At 45.1% G+C, this 18,025-nt stretch overlaps 1 protein-coding gene across 2 annotated transcripts in view; it reads right to left on the bottom strand.

The window, feature by feature from the left end:
* chst11 (carbohydrate (chondroitin 4) sulfotransferase 11) overlaps positions 1 to 17,809 on the bottom strand; it is a 123,000-nt gene extending 105,191 nt beyond the window's left edge. The window contains exon 1 of one of the 2 annotated variants that reach the window (XM_008293538.1): positions 17,597 to 17,809. In XM_008293538.1, the coding sequence (XP_008291760.1) occupies positions 17,597 to 17,714 (118 nt within the window). In that variant the 5' untranslated portion in view covers positions 17,715 to 17,809. The remainder of the gene's footprint in view (positions 1 to 17,596) is intronic. The other variant, XM_008293539.1, reaches the window with a different exon arrangement.
* Positions 17,810 to 18,025: the final 216 nt, after the last annotated feature.

Below are 18,025 nucleotides of genomic sequence, written 5' to 3'. Positions count from 1 at the left end.
AGACAGGCGAGCTGCCGTCCTTCTGCTTCCAGCCATTCTAAATGAGGTCAAGCTGCCTGCACACTGTAAAAATTTGCTTTACAAGCATAAAAGCAAGAAAACAGTTGAAAGCACAATTGTAAACAGCAGCTCTGTTTATTGTTTCATTGTGCGCTGCTTAGTTTGACAAGTTTCTACATTCATTGGACGGGTGCAGCCAGGTTCAGCTTTGTCTTCATTAAAGTTTCATCTGAGTTCCTCCACATGGCAGATGGCGGAAGTCAGCAGGAAATCTCTTCCACCACATTTATCTGCCTTCAATAAAGTCAGAGAGAAAACAAACGGTGCAAAGCAAGAGATGGGAGCGAATGTCAACAGGGTTTAGGGAAAATGTGGCCCTGATTTTGACAGCACCATGCCAATCATCTCCACAGCAGGTTAAAAGGACCAGGTAACACCTCAGACTGAGGATCAGTTCAGCTGCTGAAGCCTTTCTTCTGCTGCTGAAGGAAGTGGAAGGACTGCCTGCTCAGCTTTAGTACCCTCCACTTTGGGCTTCTGTGTTTTTTTCTTCCCATCTGTTCTTTCTGTGTCCTGGACTCCTCCAGGATTCCTCCAAACCGTTGCGTGATCTCCCTTCTCTCCGCTGTAGTCATGACTTCCTTTTCCCTCCTCCTCCTCTTCCTCTCTTTCTCTGTGTTCATTCATCCTCCCTTTTCTTTCTTTTCCTGCTGTCTGTTCCATCTGCCATGTGCACGTCCTGGCGTGACCCCGTCAGCCACCACCACTGCACAAAGGTCAGAACACTAAACAATTGAGTTCAGTATTGATATAAATGTTCATCAGAAGTCAGTTCCTCAGATCTGAAGCACAGACTGGCCACATGGCTACAACAGTGCAGAGAGCCACAATCCTCACCTTGACCAACACTTTGGTCCACGTCATGGTGGCTTCAAATCTCCAAACATGATCCATTCTTGTGGATATTTAACATGAACTGAGGATAAGTCTGTTTTGTGATACAAACTGCCTTTCCATCCCCCTTTTTTCTTTCCCAGCTTCCCTTTAACAAACCTGGAATATCAAAATCTAATAAGGACAATGCACATTCATGCTCTCCAGAGGATGAATCCTTCCCCTTCCAGAGAGGATTCCTAACTGGTGGCTATTTAGCACCGTCTCCAGCCCAGAGTCAACAGTCTAACAGGCTCATTGACTCATGCTCCCAAGGGAATAAGTGAACTTTCTGAGAGAATAGCCTCATTTGTGCAGCAAGATTGCCTTGTCAAATCACTTTGCAGCTACATCTCCAAGGTTTGCAGAGGCAAATGTGTGAGCGTGTGCATGCTTGTGCTCACTTCTTGCTGAGTCAGTGATGAGGAGGGTTTTGTTTGCTGGGCACTGCCAACATGTCCGCGCTGACCTCTTTGTAGGGACATGAGAGGAGTCTTTGAGACTTCATCTGAGCAGCCAGCTGCAGGCTCTGTGCTGCCATGCTGCACCGTGGAATATGCAGCGAGGCCAGTGGCAGCATCCACCAGCTCCATGAGCCAAACCAGCCATGCTGGCAGAATAACCATGACTGGAAAAAAACTCCCCAGACACTGAGCCCAGATGGACAGATAATGGGAAAGAGAGATGCATCGAAGGAGAGACGAGTGAGAGAGAAGCATTGTGAGAAAAAAGCATAAGCGTGTTGAATGATGGGGGAAATAGAGTATGGCTGCACGATTAATCAGGTAGAACTACACATAATGACTTCCTCTTCGCAGATTTGGACTGATGTATCAGCAACTCTGAAAGAAAACTAATTTCACTCTTTACAACAGAAAATGAGGCGCCAACTGAAAACTGTGGAGATGTTGATGTAAGTAGCAAAAAGCGTAAGAAAATAGCTTCCAATCAGTGCAACTAATGAAAAAAGCCTACAGCACGTCCCTGATGCACCTTCCACTTTGGAGGCTTTTCTGGGCATTGGTATTTTTTATATTCCTTTGGATTAGCTGGCAGTGTTTTATCGAGCATCAAAACCATCCTTCAGCTGTCAAAAAGGAGGAAAACCACGAAGAAACGGGCACATTTTCTACACCAATAATAGCAGGAAGGAACCATTTTTAAAGGCAGTTAAGATCTGTGCATCCATATGGCGTGACTTGCAAGAAACAGATCTAAAAAACAAAAACGATGCAGCAGAAGCTGAGCTTTCCTATGATTTTGGTTCTCGTATGAGGCAAGCTGCAATCGAATATTACCCATAATGCTCGGGGTGAGCAACACACCCCATGACAGGTGAACAGGCCTCATTGGGGAGCTCCCCTTTAGGGAGACGCCAGGACTCACACTTTATCTACTGCTCTGCTCATCATCTGCAAATCTCGTTTTGAAGCTGAGCAACATGGGGCACACTGAAAGAAAGTAGGTACACTTAAACGTTAATTGCAGCATTTTATCACAAAATCCCTTCTGGAATGGCCAGAATACCAAAGACTGATGACATTTAGCAGTGCTTAAAGACTACAGAGGGGGATAATTCCTTTTCTACAGCGAGCAGAATGAGTCGAAATCCAGGGAGAGCCTGGAGGAAGACGAGGAAGAGTAGGAGGAGTGGAAAATCCCTCCCAGTAGTTCTGTAAATTTGTCCCAGTAGCTGGTGTACAGCAGGCAAGTTTAAATGTTCTTCCAGCAGCCGTTTAATGAGACACGGCTCAGCCCACCTCCACTTAATTAAAGCCATGATTCACTTCTCTTACGCCATACAGTCTACAGTACATCTGGCAGCCGGAGACACTAATACACTCTGTCTTCCTCTTTATTTTCTGACACATATACACATTAAACACTGACTTTCAAAGAGCTCAGTACCTCACCATGCCCAGTTACTTTCCCTAATTCCTAAATCAATGTGTTGACATTCCCAAAGATAAGGACTCGAGGCACACATTGCAAACACGCTGACACTTGCTGCCTCATCCTCTGGACACTGTCACATTTAGGCTGTGCGCTAGGCCTGTTCAAACATCTTGAGCACACACACCAGCACACACACACACTCCTGTAGCTCCTTGTACTCCAGGAGTAAACACTGGCTGTGAGATCAGGCCTGAAAGCAGTTCTGTCACCTCCTAAATATGCCCTCCCTCCCCTCCCCTCCCATTTTGCAGTTTTGAATGCCCAAATGTGGCTAACGCACAACGCTTGCACTCTCAACTTACTGCTTGGGGCTAAAACCTAACAACCAAATCAATATTTATCGGCAGCGGTAGTGTGATTAAATTCCCATGTCTGCCTGCTGCTGCTGCTGCTGCTGCTCGGGCCTCAGACGAGCCGGGGCAGCTGTGCATAATGACCACGGGTAGCCATTCCACTCTCGCTATACACTTATCAGCATGCCAGCAGCCAGCACATGCGCACAGCCAGGAGTGTAGCTAAGGACTCTGAGATCCCCGGACCAGATATAGCACCAAGCCTACCTGCCCCAGCCTGACGTATCTCATCTCATTTAAAGCTGCTCAGGTTTTTTCTGTAATTACACAATGATCATATCAGTATAAATGAAAGAGTGGGTCTGTAACAGGGACAACTGTCTCATTCCACATAATTAACACCTTATATTTCATTCTATTTGGTCAAATAAATTATAATTTTGAACACAGGGACAAAAGACAGCAGTAGTCCACTACTCTGAACAGTATGTGGGACTTTGTTTGTTTGAAGGGGCTTTTTCACATTTTGGGAAATAACCTTTTACTGAAATCATACATGTACCAGTGATAAACACTTTATCAATAGCAATAGGAAAACTGTCTAGGATGCATTCTGGTAGCAGCATGGAACACAGTGGCCGCTCTTCACTGGAATAAAGCTGAGGTCCAGTCCAGGCTATTACGTCTCACTTCAGATTGTTTCAAATGCATTTCTTATTTTTGTAATTTAAGCAAAATGAGCCACCCTGTTGGTCCGGTTTGAAATCCAGGAGCAGACATCCTATGACTCAAGTGTTCATCCAATCAGCTGTAGACGGTGTTCGTGAGTTTGCAGCAGGATGCAGCCTGTGTTGGTGTCCTTCTGGAGAACACCTGTCAATCTTCTGTCGTAACTATTTCTAGTCGTACAGCCATCACTTGTACAATGTAAACCATCATAATCCTGCCAGCGACCTGCTCCCAGGGCTGATGGACTGACTTTGGGGTGAGCACCGAGGCCCTGGTGGTCCCAGACCTGAGCAGCCACTCACAACCTTCAACTCCTCACACTGGTCGTCCTCTGTGCACCTCCAGGTTTTACTTGCTTTTTTATTTAATGTGTGTCAAAGCGAAGCTAATCTTTCATCCTTATTTATGTCTGTAACTGTATTTCATGTGTGCATCTCATTGTTGTGTTAACATTCTAATTATTACCTGTGCACCTGGTAAATAGGCTAAAGTAGGTCAATTCAAATTAAACATTTTTTGGTCCTAAAAATAAGTAATTAAAAAATTAGCAAACATTTTATGGTAATAAACTTTTCACCTATTTCACTCAGTCCTACTGGGAACTATTAATCATCTAAGACAATAGGACTGTAGCCACTTGCCTCTGAATTTTCCAGCCTTTCTGACTAAATAAACACTGAAATATTAAAAGAATATCTTTAAGAATATCTCTGGCATCATTAACAGCTGTCGCCACTTTTCATGATTTCAGCTCCTCTGGCATTTAAGGACATTTCCCTCCCTCCCATTAACACCAGTCAATAGAACGGTGTGAGCTGCACCTCTTCACTCGTCCATTAAGAAAAAAAGCCACAGTGTGTCTCTGAAGTGTTGCATTTACCGATTCTCATTACTTCTGGAGATCCCAAATCCTTAAAATTCTCATTTGTGTTGCTGCGTTTGAAGCTGCTGGCTGTTTTTTTTTAAAGTCCTTGCATTCACTCGTGTTTGGATTCTTCATTAAACAGTGGCGCTCTTCCTGTTCCAGTAGCAGATGCCCCGGCACACACAAACAGCCACAGACAGTCCAGATGTCACTGTGGAACATGGAAGTCTGACAGATGGTGGCCATGTTTCATTTTACTGCCGCACAACACTTCGACTCAACTGCACACACACACACACACACACACACACACACACACATAAAGACAGACACACACACTTGCGGCTAAGACAACATTTTTTGGCACAATCCACTCTTTGCCTTTGGGAAATTGACTGAACATGAGACGGATGGATACCCGTCAAAACATGCATTAAACAGCCCGATCAACCTGAGACGCATTTTATGATGTGTGGCAGGCAGATGTTGAGGCGCAGGCAGCACTGCTGAGGCTGATATTTCCTATCATTAACGTCCCCACCTCTGATTCATGGGAAGATGGAGAAAATTATGCTTGAAGATGCAGGGACTCATGCATGGAAGTTCACTGAGGTCGGTGGGAAAAGTCTGCTTGACTTCACTCAGATGTTGCTGATATAAATGGGGGCATGAGCAATGCTCAGGGCTGAAGCTTTGGGGTAATAATCAGGAGTCGTAGAGGAATCAGTGAGCTTGGTACATCACCAGTTTTCCTGTCATTTCTGCTGCCTTGTAGATGTAATCAAAGCTGAATTACTAAAAGATCCTCAAACATCTGGGAGGCTGCTCTCTGTTAAATACAGATGTCTGCACCACAACACACTGCACCTTTCACCATTTGTGTCTTAACATGAGGGCACACACTTCCTGCATACAGTTTTATGGCGCTATGTGACATAGTTTGGTTGCAGCCACAGACTCGTACAAGTTGCCCTTGGATCAGGAGGACCACATACACAGCAGACTCCTGTTCGCCAGACAGACGGTGGTTTTTCAAGGGGGAAAGAAGGCGGGGTGACAGCAGTTTTCCCATGTGCAATTCAACCGGTATGTGTCTGCTGTGAGAGATGGAGTGTGTTTCAAATCCCTTCAGGCAGGGAGGCCTCGCTGATGACACGAAGATGAAGTTGTTAGGGATGCAAAAGTGGAGGCGGATCAGTCTGCGGGGGACTCACACACAGTGTCGGTCTTTTGTTCGCCCTCAGAATAAGCCTGTTTCTTGTTCTGTTCGATGGGAATGTCTCACTGTGTCTGTTAATGGTCATAAAAGCTGTGTGCTGGCTTGGGTGTGTGATCTATTTCTATACTCGCAAGGACAAAAATGTACTCACAAAGCCAGGCAACGAGGAAATCTTTCCGGTCTTGGTTAACTTCTTTCACAGGATAGTGTAGGTTTCAATCATGGTTCAAAAAGTGTGTGTGTGTGTGTGTGTGTGTGTGTGTGTGTGTGTGTGTTCCCATGCGTCCTTCTATGTTGCAGCCCTTTCATCGCCTCTCTAATGAAGTCCAGACGTTCATGCAGATGGTCACTGACACAGTCTAGTAAATGAGCCTCAGCGTCAGGCCTGTGGCTGCTGCTTGGACCAGAGTCCAGACGGCAGAGCAGCACAGTCGGTCTGCTCCAAGTGACTCACAGAGAGCCTCAAGAACAGAGTGTGGGGGACTTAAAGCATGGAAGACACGACATGATTCCAAGCCACACTGACAATGTCATGTTTGACTGGGTTTTTTGTATTTTAGACAGACAGTAGGAGTCAGGGAGCTCAGGTCACACAGGACAGTCAGCCTATTTCTATAATGTTCAGTACAGGAGCAGCCACACCCTATAAGGAAATGCACTGGTGGCATTGTTGAATGTTTCAGGATTTTGATCTGTCACCAAAAGATTAATCTTCATCATTAGGACCTCAAATCTGTTTGATTTCTATAAGTGGAAACCAGCTTATTATTTTGGAAATGTGCTAATTTGCTGTCTTTCCCAGAGTTACACAAGAGCATCTAAGCTATTAACTAAGGTGTTATACATGAGCCAAGCTTAGCACTACAACCAGACGCCAGAACCACTAATGAATATATTCAACTACCTTCTCCCACTTACCCTGTAGTTCTCCCCAACATTGTCCTCCAGCTCCTCTTGAGGTGTTTCCAGGCTGGATGAGATGTTAAATCTGTCCAGTGTGTTGTGAATCTTCTCCCGGGTCTCGCACTAGTTGGACAATCTCAGAAAACCTCCAATGGACGGCGTCCAGGATGCATCATGATCAGATGTCTGAACCACCTCAGCTGGCTTCTTCACAGGAAGGAGCAGCGACTCCACTCAAGCTCCCTCTGGCTGTCTGGGCGCTCCAATCCCCAACGATGAGCCAGCTCACCATGTACAAGAAACTCATTTTGTCTGCTTGTATTTGTAATCTCCACACTCAAGGTCTATGGCCAGGGGTGAGTGGTAGGACCAAGAGAGATTCATAGACCCCAGTGAAATGGATGGAAACCTAAGACTCACTACCTTCCCTGGCTTAGGGATTCAGGAGCCTCTCTGCTGAAGCGAGACCCGGGGCTGGACTTCACCAGCAAGCATCCGGTGAGACCTTGACCCATGAAGGCCAGTTGGGCAAAGAAATGGGGTAGAGGGGCTTTATTGTGGGCCACCACCTCAAGGTAGAGGCATTGTAGTCTGGAGCCTCAGTGTGCCAACCCCTGGCATCCTACACTAGCTATCATGGCGTATCGCTATCTGTGGTTTCATGAATACATCAACAAAAATGTCAAATTTATGTGCAGTTTATGGTTTTAGAGGGACTTGCTGGAACTATTTGTCAGTGAGCAAGTCTTGTCAATACATGAGGTTGCCAGGCAACCAGCAGACAATCTGCACAGAAGTACAGTGCAGATGGATAAACTGCTGTTCATCAAGAACAGCTACACCCCCAAGCAACACCTTGCTAAACCACAAATTGTTTTGTTGATTCTAAATTTATGTTTGCAGCAAAGACAGCAAATCAGCATATTTTCCTGATTGTCAGACTTTCTTCAAAGCCACTGCGTACAGAATATACCAGGCAGTGAATGCAACACATAACTGTACCTCAACATATCACCGTTTCCCACAAGCAAAACGCTATTTGACTAATTTGAGAGATGCAACGTCGAAAAACGTACCGTGATTCACACTTCAGTTCACCATTTGAACCATTCTGAACGGACCTTCCACACAAACACTTGTACAAACACAGCAAACTGAAAGCAGCCACATCTGTAGGTGCTGCTTGTTATCTAAAACATCTGTGACATCAACACAGCTTCCAAAGCTAGTTTGGCCAGCTGATGCGTATCATCTTTCATCCAACGCTTTCCTGACAAACAGAATGTGTGTTAGTTAATCTGTGCATGTTGGAACTGAGCGTGGACGATAAAGTCACTGTGGGACACAGCAGGGGATCCACCCCTCCCCCCCCTGATGTGCTGGGATGTTTGATCCAGGATTTAGCAGCAGAGAGGGGCAGGAAAACAGCAGCAGCAGTGAGATTACACAAACAGGACGTCCGGGATACATTCTCACAACACACACACACACACTTGGAGCAGCAGAGGAGTGGGCTGGGATGGGGGACGATGACTGGGGCTGGGAGAAGAGCGAGAACAAACACCGCCACGAGCATGAATGCAATCACACACACACACAAACAAAGAGTGCAGCTATCTTATTTCATCTGTTTGGATCATCTCCTCTCGCTGTGTGATAGCATCAGACAGGCTCGGTGAGGAACCCTAAACCAGGGGACGGGCCTGTGGCGCACAGGAAACCTGAGAGGCTGCAGACCAGGTCCTCATAAGAAAACCAGGGAAAAAGTGACGGGATGTTGGTAGAAGGAGCAGCGAGGCTCTGAGGGTTTGGTCATGGCAGCATTTCTTACAGCAACAGTTTCACGTGCAATCAAATCATTGAAATGGATTTGCTATGACTTGTGAATTTTGCTCTCTGAGGTGCAGTAAATCTGAGCTGTGTGCACTTTGATTTGTGTGGGAAATGGGAATATGCATCGTTAACAACCGTAAACTGTATTGACAGCACTGATCTTTGAGTAAGATATGCAGACACAGACAGCTGCAGACATTACAAACATATAGTTGTTTTAAATTGTTCTGCTTTCTGGTTCACTTTGAGGACACGTACCACACACTTCCAGTAGATGTGTCGACGAATTCCATGCGTATGACGAATCAGATCAAATCAAGACTGGTTTTGTTTTTCCAGTGTGTGTGCAGTTGGAGGGCTGCAGGGTGGCGCAGGTGGTTAGCACTGTTGCCTCGCAGCTAGAAGGTTGCCGGTTCGCATCCCGGTTCGAGGACACCCGGGATCTTCCTGCGTGGAGTCTCCATGTTCTCCCCGTGCAGCGTGGGTTCTCTCTGGGTTCTCTGACTTCCTCCCACAGTCCAGAAACATGTTGAGGTTAATTGGTGATTGTAAATTGTCCGTAGGTGTGAATGTGAGTGTGCTTGGTTGTCTGTCTCTAAGTGTAGCCCTGTGATAGACTGGTTACCTGTCCAGGTGAACCTGCCTTCACCCTGAGTCAGCTGGGATAGACTCCAGCCCCCCATGACCCTAGTGAGGATTAAGATGTATAGATAATGGATGGATGTGCAGTTGGTGACCATGTGACGTGGTCCTAAAAAGAGTACACACATGTTCCCTAACATCCTCTGATGCACATCTCTCAGATCTTATCAGACTCTCATAGGGTTATGAATGTGCAACATGTCAGAGTAGCCAAAATAAGATGCATTTGAATGACTGAAAGATAATGTGTGATCAGTAGCTATGAATCTTTAACCTAAACTGAGCACAACAGTCTGTGACCTCCACATTTATTCTCAGAAGTGATGAAATAGGGCCAATTCATGCTTTATGCATCCGTGTGCAGAGACCAGTGTGGACTTTAAAAGCAGAGAGTAGACATGCAGGCAGTTCTATTCATACTACAATAGACACACATCGCTCTGCTGAATGGACCCTCACAACAGAATAACACACAGAGATGTACAGCTGGCTACAGATTACACTGCAGCACCGTGTTGGTGTGATTATTCCTGAGGTGTGCTGAGCACAGTGGGCAGACACAACACAGGAGTCCTGGAGAATTAGAACGCTCTACTGTGTTTATGGTGCACTGATGGAAAACATGTACAAATCAAAGCTCCTCCAAAGGCCCAAAGGCAGATACTCTGATTACTAGTCTTTCAATGTTGAATTATGAAAGTGTGGATAAAGAAGAGTCATCTATTCAAGTCTCCCCTCATGAAAAAAAAGGTTTAAAGCACCACTTGTTTTCCTGTCACATGCACAGAGACACAGATTTGGACAAAATTTACATCACATGATGAACACTTGCAGAAAGCATGAGCTGACCTTTAGAGTCAAAGTGCTTTGCTCATTGTTCCTGTTAAGAAACTGCATTCTGAGTTAAGACTCACCAGCAGGCAAAACAGCAACATTTTATTTTTTTAAAGTTATTTTTTTGGCCTTTATTGGATAGCTTTAGTCAAAGAGAGACAGGAAAGTAGGGGAGAAGAATGGGGGAGAACATGTGGGAAAGGGTCATGAGCAGGATTCAAACTCATGACCTCCACATTGGGACTGTAGCCCTGCACATGGGACACCAGCTCAACCAGGTGAGTTGTAGCAGCGCCCAAGAACAGCAACATTTTCTATCCAAAACAGTCCACTTCAGTGTAATCACTCATGGACACAAAGCACATTTGCTCAGAGTATCATAGACATGAACATCAGGGAAGTTCAACGGATAAAGCTGCATCACTGCAAATCTGCAAACCAACATGGCGATACTGACCTTTAACAGAACCTAATGAGTCCAGTCGAGCTACAAGTAATCACTATAAAACTACACCTCCGGCCAGGCTTGCTGCTCATCTTATTAGTACATACATTTCCCTGTGGCTCTTCTGGTTGATTGATGTTTTTACCGTTAATCAAAAAGGTGTTTGCTCAATAAAACCTCGATCACTGCGATGGGACTGACAAGAGAGAAAACAGGATTTCTCAGTTTTATATAATTCTAAAGTCAATGTGTTTGGATTGACAACTTCGACGAAGCAGTTTAAAGAAAGTTCAAGAGGCTTTTTCCTCTTGAACGTTAATGGACTGAAAGCTCAATCTTGTTGAAGTGAAAACCTCCAAAGCAAGGATGGAGTTTTTCTACAGAGAGGTTGGAGGATCACAGGCCATTTCTCAGATTACAGGGTCTCATATTAGAGGTCACAGACCCCAGCCACTCAGCACTCTCTCTTTGTATCAGCTACAGCTGACGCTGCCTCCACAGACAAATGAAGGTGAGGAATTTCGAGTTTCCTGTAGAAATTCCAGGCAGGAATATTTAATTCTTTCACAAGACATTCCCCTTCCTTGCTTCAAACCAGCACACTTGGTTCCATTTCCGTTGTTGCATACAGTTTCTCCTGCACTCACACACAGCCAGGCACAGCCATAGCAGAAAAACATAATGTTGGGATTTCAATTGAGGTCACCCAGGCCAGTGTCTGGGTGCAGCTGACCGCTCCGGAGGCACAAGATCTTTGTGTCAGACGTGAAATGTGAGTGTGCGACTTTGAGGCCTGGGTGCACAAGCAGGTTACTGCTGGCAGGCTGAAAAAAGACACACAGCGGCAGAACAGAGCTGCAGTCCCAACACACACACACACACACACACACACACACACACACACACACACACAGAGAGACTCAAAAATATCCCAGAGGCACTTTACAAAGAAACCAAACAAGCAGCCCACAGAGCAAACTGCCTTATTAGCCGCGCTGATCTCTGCAGCGACGATGCCTTTAAAGGAGCAGCCGGAGCTGAGCCTGATGAGGCAGACAAGATCTGTCACAGGCACAAAGTAACCTTCGGCCAAACGTGAACGCAGAGCGACAAGGGGAGGTGGAAGGGCACGGGGCCTCGCTCACGGCTGTCAGCAAGCAGCGGCTGAACTAAACGAGTCGGTCCTTTCAGCTGAAATATAACAACAGGCACGACAGTCTCCATTCAGCCTGAATGACCTGAGCTCCACTGCCTGGCTGTTGTATTTGTGTGTCTGTCGAGGTGTGTGCAGCACCATGAATCTCCCAGTATGCTTTCTAAAACCCTGCGTGTTCATTTTGGAAAAAAGCTTTTGCTGCCTGAAATTCGTGACTCAATATTTCAGGCGAGCAGCAGAGCTGCTGTCAGGGACCATCCCAAATAACTTGATATTCTAATGTGGGCTTTTCTGTGACGCCAGCACTCATTTCGTCAGATTAGCGTTCTCTTTTTTTTCCAGATGCTGGATATTGGATTTCAGTTTGGAACAAAACTTTCGAAAGACTCCAGCAAAGTTTTTAGGATTTCTGCCAGTTGGTAACCAATACATGATGAGAGGTTTGGCCAATGAAGAGCTGTGGCTGATGCGTCAGTGAGCAGCATCCTGGTTCAGCCACATCCCTCCTGCATCGTGGTGCTCCTCCACACTGCTAGATCGTTTCCAGCTCCAAGCCAGGAAACACACAACAAAACTGTCGGCAACTAATGGCTGTATTCCTAAATAACAATTTAAAGGTCTGATCTACGTTCTTAAAAAAAACCAAAAAAACAACTGAATTTACTGTAATTGTTTGAACAATTTACTGTTTATTGCTGTTTTGTTAAATTACAAATCATGAGTAAAATCACAAAAAATAACGTTGATTTGCATGTTACTTGTCAAAAAATAGGCAAAAAAATTGTAAATAATAAAAAAAATAATAATAAATAAAATTGTAAATAATATCCACATCGAAAACCTGTATTTTTACAAATGTCAAACATTTGACTGTAAAATTACATCATTTTTTTTACAGCATTTAAATCAGCAAAACTATATTTGCTGTTATTTGGAGGAATAAAGTGCATTATGGATAATAAAATATGTGGTTTTTAGAAGGTATTTTAAATGCTAAATTTATATTTAAATAAAATATAAATTATAAAAAAAATTAAAGATGGTAATATGTTCTTTTATGATGCATGACTGTAAAATTACAGTTGTACTATATTTGATAAAACATCGTTTTTTACTGATATTTGCTGTTTTTTCTGCAGGTTTTACAGGTTTTGAAGGTTTTACAGCGTTCCACTGTTCCACCTTTGCTGTCAGATTTCTTTTTCACACATTTTTTTTTAAAAAGTGTATTAAATGTCATAAATAGAGTTAGACTAGATATGATTTGATTTATTGTTATTAAGTACAGGTACTGAATAAATATAACAAATACATCTAGCCTCCTCATCCTCATCACCAGGTCAGAGAGAGGTTTTAAAAACTGAGTTCTCAAAACTGTCAGTGACAAACAACAAACTCAGAGCACAGAGCCACTGACACTGACTTACCTGTCCAATCTGACGCAACAGAAACAGAGCATAAGTCACCCTGTAACCTTTGTAATCACAGTCGTCTCTTCAATGAATGCACCACGTTCTGCAACCCTCGAAAACATCAGCAATGTGCAGTTTAATAACAGACATAACCTGGCACCTGTTCCTGGACCGCAGTGTTTAGCTAATCAGGTGACGCCAGACATGATCTGTGTTTTGTCACATAAGACAAAGAAAAGCAGCAATACGTAGACATTTGTAAAGCTGGAGAACAGTGAACATTGCATCTTGCATTTTGACTTAAACAACATATCCGTCCATCATCTTTACACCTCTTCATCCTCTGTTGGGTCATGGGGGGCTGGAGTCTATCCCAGCTGACTGAGGGTGAAGGCAGGTTCACCTGGACAGGTAACCAGTCTGTCACAGTACTAGTGAAAATGTCCAGTGAATGAAAATCTGTCCTTTAGATTAGTCCTTTTGACTGATTATTTCACTGTCCTGACACTCCACCACACAGACAGCACTATCTACCACAAAGTGGCCAAATTCCGTTACCACGCCGGTACAAATAGCCTAACTGGACCCCAAGCAAGAGAACTGGCAACATTTCACTGCTGCCATGCTTTCTGTCTGCTTTGTCTAAGCCTGGCAGCTCACTGCAAACCAAATCTAATTTGGCGTGCTCTCAAACTGCTGTTGAATACAGAGCTGCAGGCTGACGCCGGTGCACTCGCACAAACTCCACGTCTGTTCCCTCTGTGGCTTCCACGCCTGATCTTGTGTCGCAGAGGGAGCAGAGAAGGTAAAATTCAAATCGCCGCAGAGCTGAGAAATGCATTTGCACACTTTCAATCAAGCCAAATGTGGCGTGACTTTTTAATCATAAACCTGCGTTTTTGCAGTATGAATGCACCAAATCCTTTTGTGCTCAGACTGTACTCGGAGCCTTTAAGCGTCACACCGTGTCCCTCCTTTCCCTCCTCCTCTGCCTCTTTTACAAGAGGTCACCACCCCGCGGGTCCTGGAAGAGAGGTGAGAGTTTACACTGGGAGGCCAGGCGGGATTCCCAGGCCCGCTAAACATGCCTGAACCACGGAGACGCTGCCTGGAAGTTTATCTGATGGACAACAATGGTGCTGCTGCTCAGTGTGAGGGAGACAGACAGAGACAGACAGAGGAGGGAAAACAGGGAGAGGATGATAAAGCCATTTCAGAAAGAAGGTCAAGAGACAGAGATAGAGATAGAGACAAGCGTTAAGGGAAGTCAACAACTCTAAACACACACGCTACTCACTAGCATCTATCTCACCTGTGTAATCACACATAAATACACGCTGCAGCATTAAAAGTTACATCCAAGCTGCTGCACAAACACCCTGCTGTAGACATCTCCTCTTCAATCACAGCGTCCTGGGTGAAGCACCCTATCATCACCACAGCTAAATAAAACATCCACTTTGTGACCTGTGTATATCTGAGTGTGTGTGTTGGGCAGAATCTGATGCAACGTCTGTGGAGATTGGCACAACTCTGAGAGCAGCATCCAGGGGTCCTCCAGAACGGTTTAATGGAGTCTTGGTTCAATTTTTACAATCAATTCCCTCCCTGGAAGCTAATTTAATGATGTACAATAGAGGAGAGGTCTCACTCTGTGCAATGTTCCTGCTCCAGGATACAGTTATGTAATTCTTAAATAAATCATATCTATCTACAGAGCCCTCGCAAGTCGGGCTTTCTAAGGACATGATCTTATTAAAGGCTTAAGGGGTCAATTCAATGGAATAAAAAGAGGAGAAAAAAACATTTTCTCACTATCTTCTCACTTGGAATGTGGCCACGGAGTTAGAGAGTTGTGCTGCCACCCAGTCCGGTGGAGGTCAAAGGGATTTTATTTGAGGTTTCAACATGAGCATCTGTTTTCTGTCCCACTGGATCATCCAGAGAACTCCGTCAGCAGTTTGTAGTTTGACCATTTCTCGGTGAGACAGCAGATGCAACTTTTTAATAAAGCAAGGTCAACAAATACAAATTCAGTTCAACTTGACTGAACTGGTTTGGGTGCAAAAGTTGTTTTTTTTTTAATTTGCGTGACCGGATCATTTAACCGTACAGTAGTTTGATGTGCTGGAGAGACAACATCCAACACTGACTTCAACTGTCTCATCATCTGTGATTTTCTGATCCACCAGTGAACCATTTGTTTTATAAAATGTCAATAAGTGGAAAAAAAAGTCTCATTTTGTCTGACAAAATATCAAAACCCCAAACATATTCAGTTTATTATGACAAACGAATACAGCTGAGCTGGAGAGCATTTGGTGTTTATTAAACTATTTTTACTTGAAAAACTAAAATGATAAACAGTGAAGAAGGCTACAGACTGTCTTCCATCAATCTCCTCCTTGATTAAACAACTAATTACCCACTGATCAAACCTTCAAAACACTGACAGAGACACATTAGGGATGGCATGGGGTGTAGGACGTATTCAGAACCAACAGCACACAGTCAGAACACTCCATCCAGTGTGCAGACGTTATGAGGAAATTATCGCAAATGTCCCCGTTGACTGGTTCGTTTATATGAATACAGCGGGGTCATGTGACGTGTGGTTGATACATTTATGTTTAACTACGCTCTCATTCAAACAATAAGGCTTTAACCAACTTTCATTAGTTTCACTGTGGATTCATCTCAAATGTAAGAAAGCAGTAATACCTGCAACATCACAACGATCCAATGATGTAAGAGACACAAAAGGCCCATATTTTATATACTGCACATCATATTTTAAAAAGTTCCTCATGTGTTTTGTGTGTAAGTAGCATATAAAACAGAAATCAAGTAAGGTACACTCACACCAAGTACAGTACTCGAGTAAATGTACTTTCCAGTTATCAGAAAATATAGAAAATGCACCAGTGTCCTATTTCAGTTGCCTGTGGGTCCACAGAAGAAGTGCATGGTGGTGATTTTCCTTTAGGGGATTAGAAATAATAATTGTCCACCGCTGCCAGCAGCAGCAGCAGCAGCAGCAGCTCTGGTGACTCACACAGAGCTGGTGGATCTCCAGAAAAATGCCTCCTGAATGAGAGATGTGACAGCAAGTCTGTTCACCGTGATGCTGCTGTGGATGATATCCCCTCTGCTCTCTCTCAGGTTCATGGTTCCTCCATCACTCAGAGACAGTACATCACCTACAGACTGGTGCCTGCGTGTTCTCTGTCTCTGGACAGTCTACCTCCCCACTGCACACTCCTGCATTTAAACCAAGTACAGCTACCAAACGCAGGTGATTAGTGCAGCCTGAAGAATCATAAAGCATGAACCCAGCATATCTACAACCAGCAGACACTCTGTCTCCAGCAGCAGCATTATGGGATTACCATTTCTGCTTCCGAGTTAAACAGAAAGCAAACACGCAGAAAGCATTTTTTTCCTCCCCTGTAAAGCTCTACATTAAACCTGTTGTACAGTAGGTCAGCAGCACTCAGTCTCCATGTCTTTTGCGCGTCGGAGCGCAGGCGGCTTTGATTTTGACGCACCAAGACGCTGCCGTACAGCGCAGGGATAACATCCATCCAGGGGCGTTGATGTGTTAAAACTGAGGTTTAGCAATGCAGCAAATCCCATCACCTAATTTAACATAATTTGAAGCAAATTCTCCCACGGAACCACCCCGCTGATACGGAGAGGATTCCCTTTATTGTGCGATTAATTATTAAACGCGGGTCTCCAGACGCGCGCAGATCAGAGAGAGCATGGCTCCTAAACGCTCCCTAAAGACGCTTTATTTTTAGATATGGATCCCACATTGATTTTTTTTCTATTACAGCTTTGCTCCCCGGATGGTAGGAAGCACCGTGAGGACAGCGTTTGGCCAGCGGTGCCCACACTGTGCCAAACCCACAGTGCCGGCCCGTGCAGCGGTTCCCATCGCTAAGCCACGTTTCTGAAGACAAAAAGCTCCCCCTCCCCACCACCTCCACCTCCACCTCCACCAGCAGCAGCATATCCGTGACACTTGTCACTTGAGAGGAAGCGAGTGAACAGCGCCTGGTGCGTCCAACACCATCCAAACGCACGAACCCGACACTTCCACCGGGGAGAGAACCGCTCAACAAAAGCCGGACAAAAGCGCAACAAGACAGGCAGCCTGGAGCGCTGGAACTGCAGCACATGAAAGAGTGTTTTAAGACAGTGTACTCCAGCTGGGTGATTTATGCCTTCACAAGAAACAAGTAGCCATCAATTATTTATCGGCTGCGTTACTGTACAGCCCGAACAGAGCGATGTGTCAGCATGCCAGCAGGCTGCCAGACAGGATGCCACACATCAGTACGCACAGAGAGAAGAGAGGAGAGAGATCCTACCTGGTTGGAACATACTTTGGAAATAAAAGATGACCAGAATAAAGGATCCCAAACAAGTGGCAAATACCATCCGGCATATCCTGCTCATCCTCATCAGTTCGGCCAGAGTCTGTTTCATGTCGGGCAGGACGGACGGCTGGAGGCTGCGGCTCGCTTTGTGGGGGAATGAAGGGCAGTTTTGTTGGAAGCTCCGGGGGCTCTGCTGGTACTGATGAGGATTGTCCGCCGGTCAATGAGCTGAACGCATCCAACACGGAGCGTACCACTGGCGGGCTGCGGGAGGGGGGAGAGGGCGGCGTGGTGGCACCCCCGCTCGGAGAGAATGAGCACGTCCACGTGTGCGCTCTTATTCAGCGGTGTTACAGTAAAACCTGTTGGTTACGCCTGTCCAGCTCAAAGAGGAAATATAGATGTGACGGCTCCACAACT

The sequence above is a fragment of the Stegastes partitus genome, unplaced genomic scaffold (genome assembly GCF_000690725.1).
Source record: "Stegastes partitus isolate 25-593 unplaced genomic scaffold, Stegastes_partitus-1.0.2 Scaffold893, whole genome shotgun sequence".
Classification (NCBI taxonomy): Eukaryota; Metazoa; Chordata; class Actinopteri; family Pomacentridae; genus Stegastes; species Stegastes partitus.
Note: the sequence above shows the minus strand (reverse complement) of the source record. Positions and strands in the feature narration are given on the sequence as shown.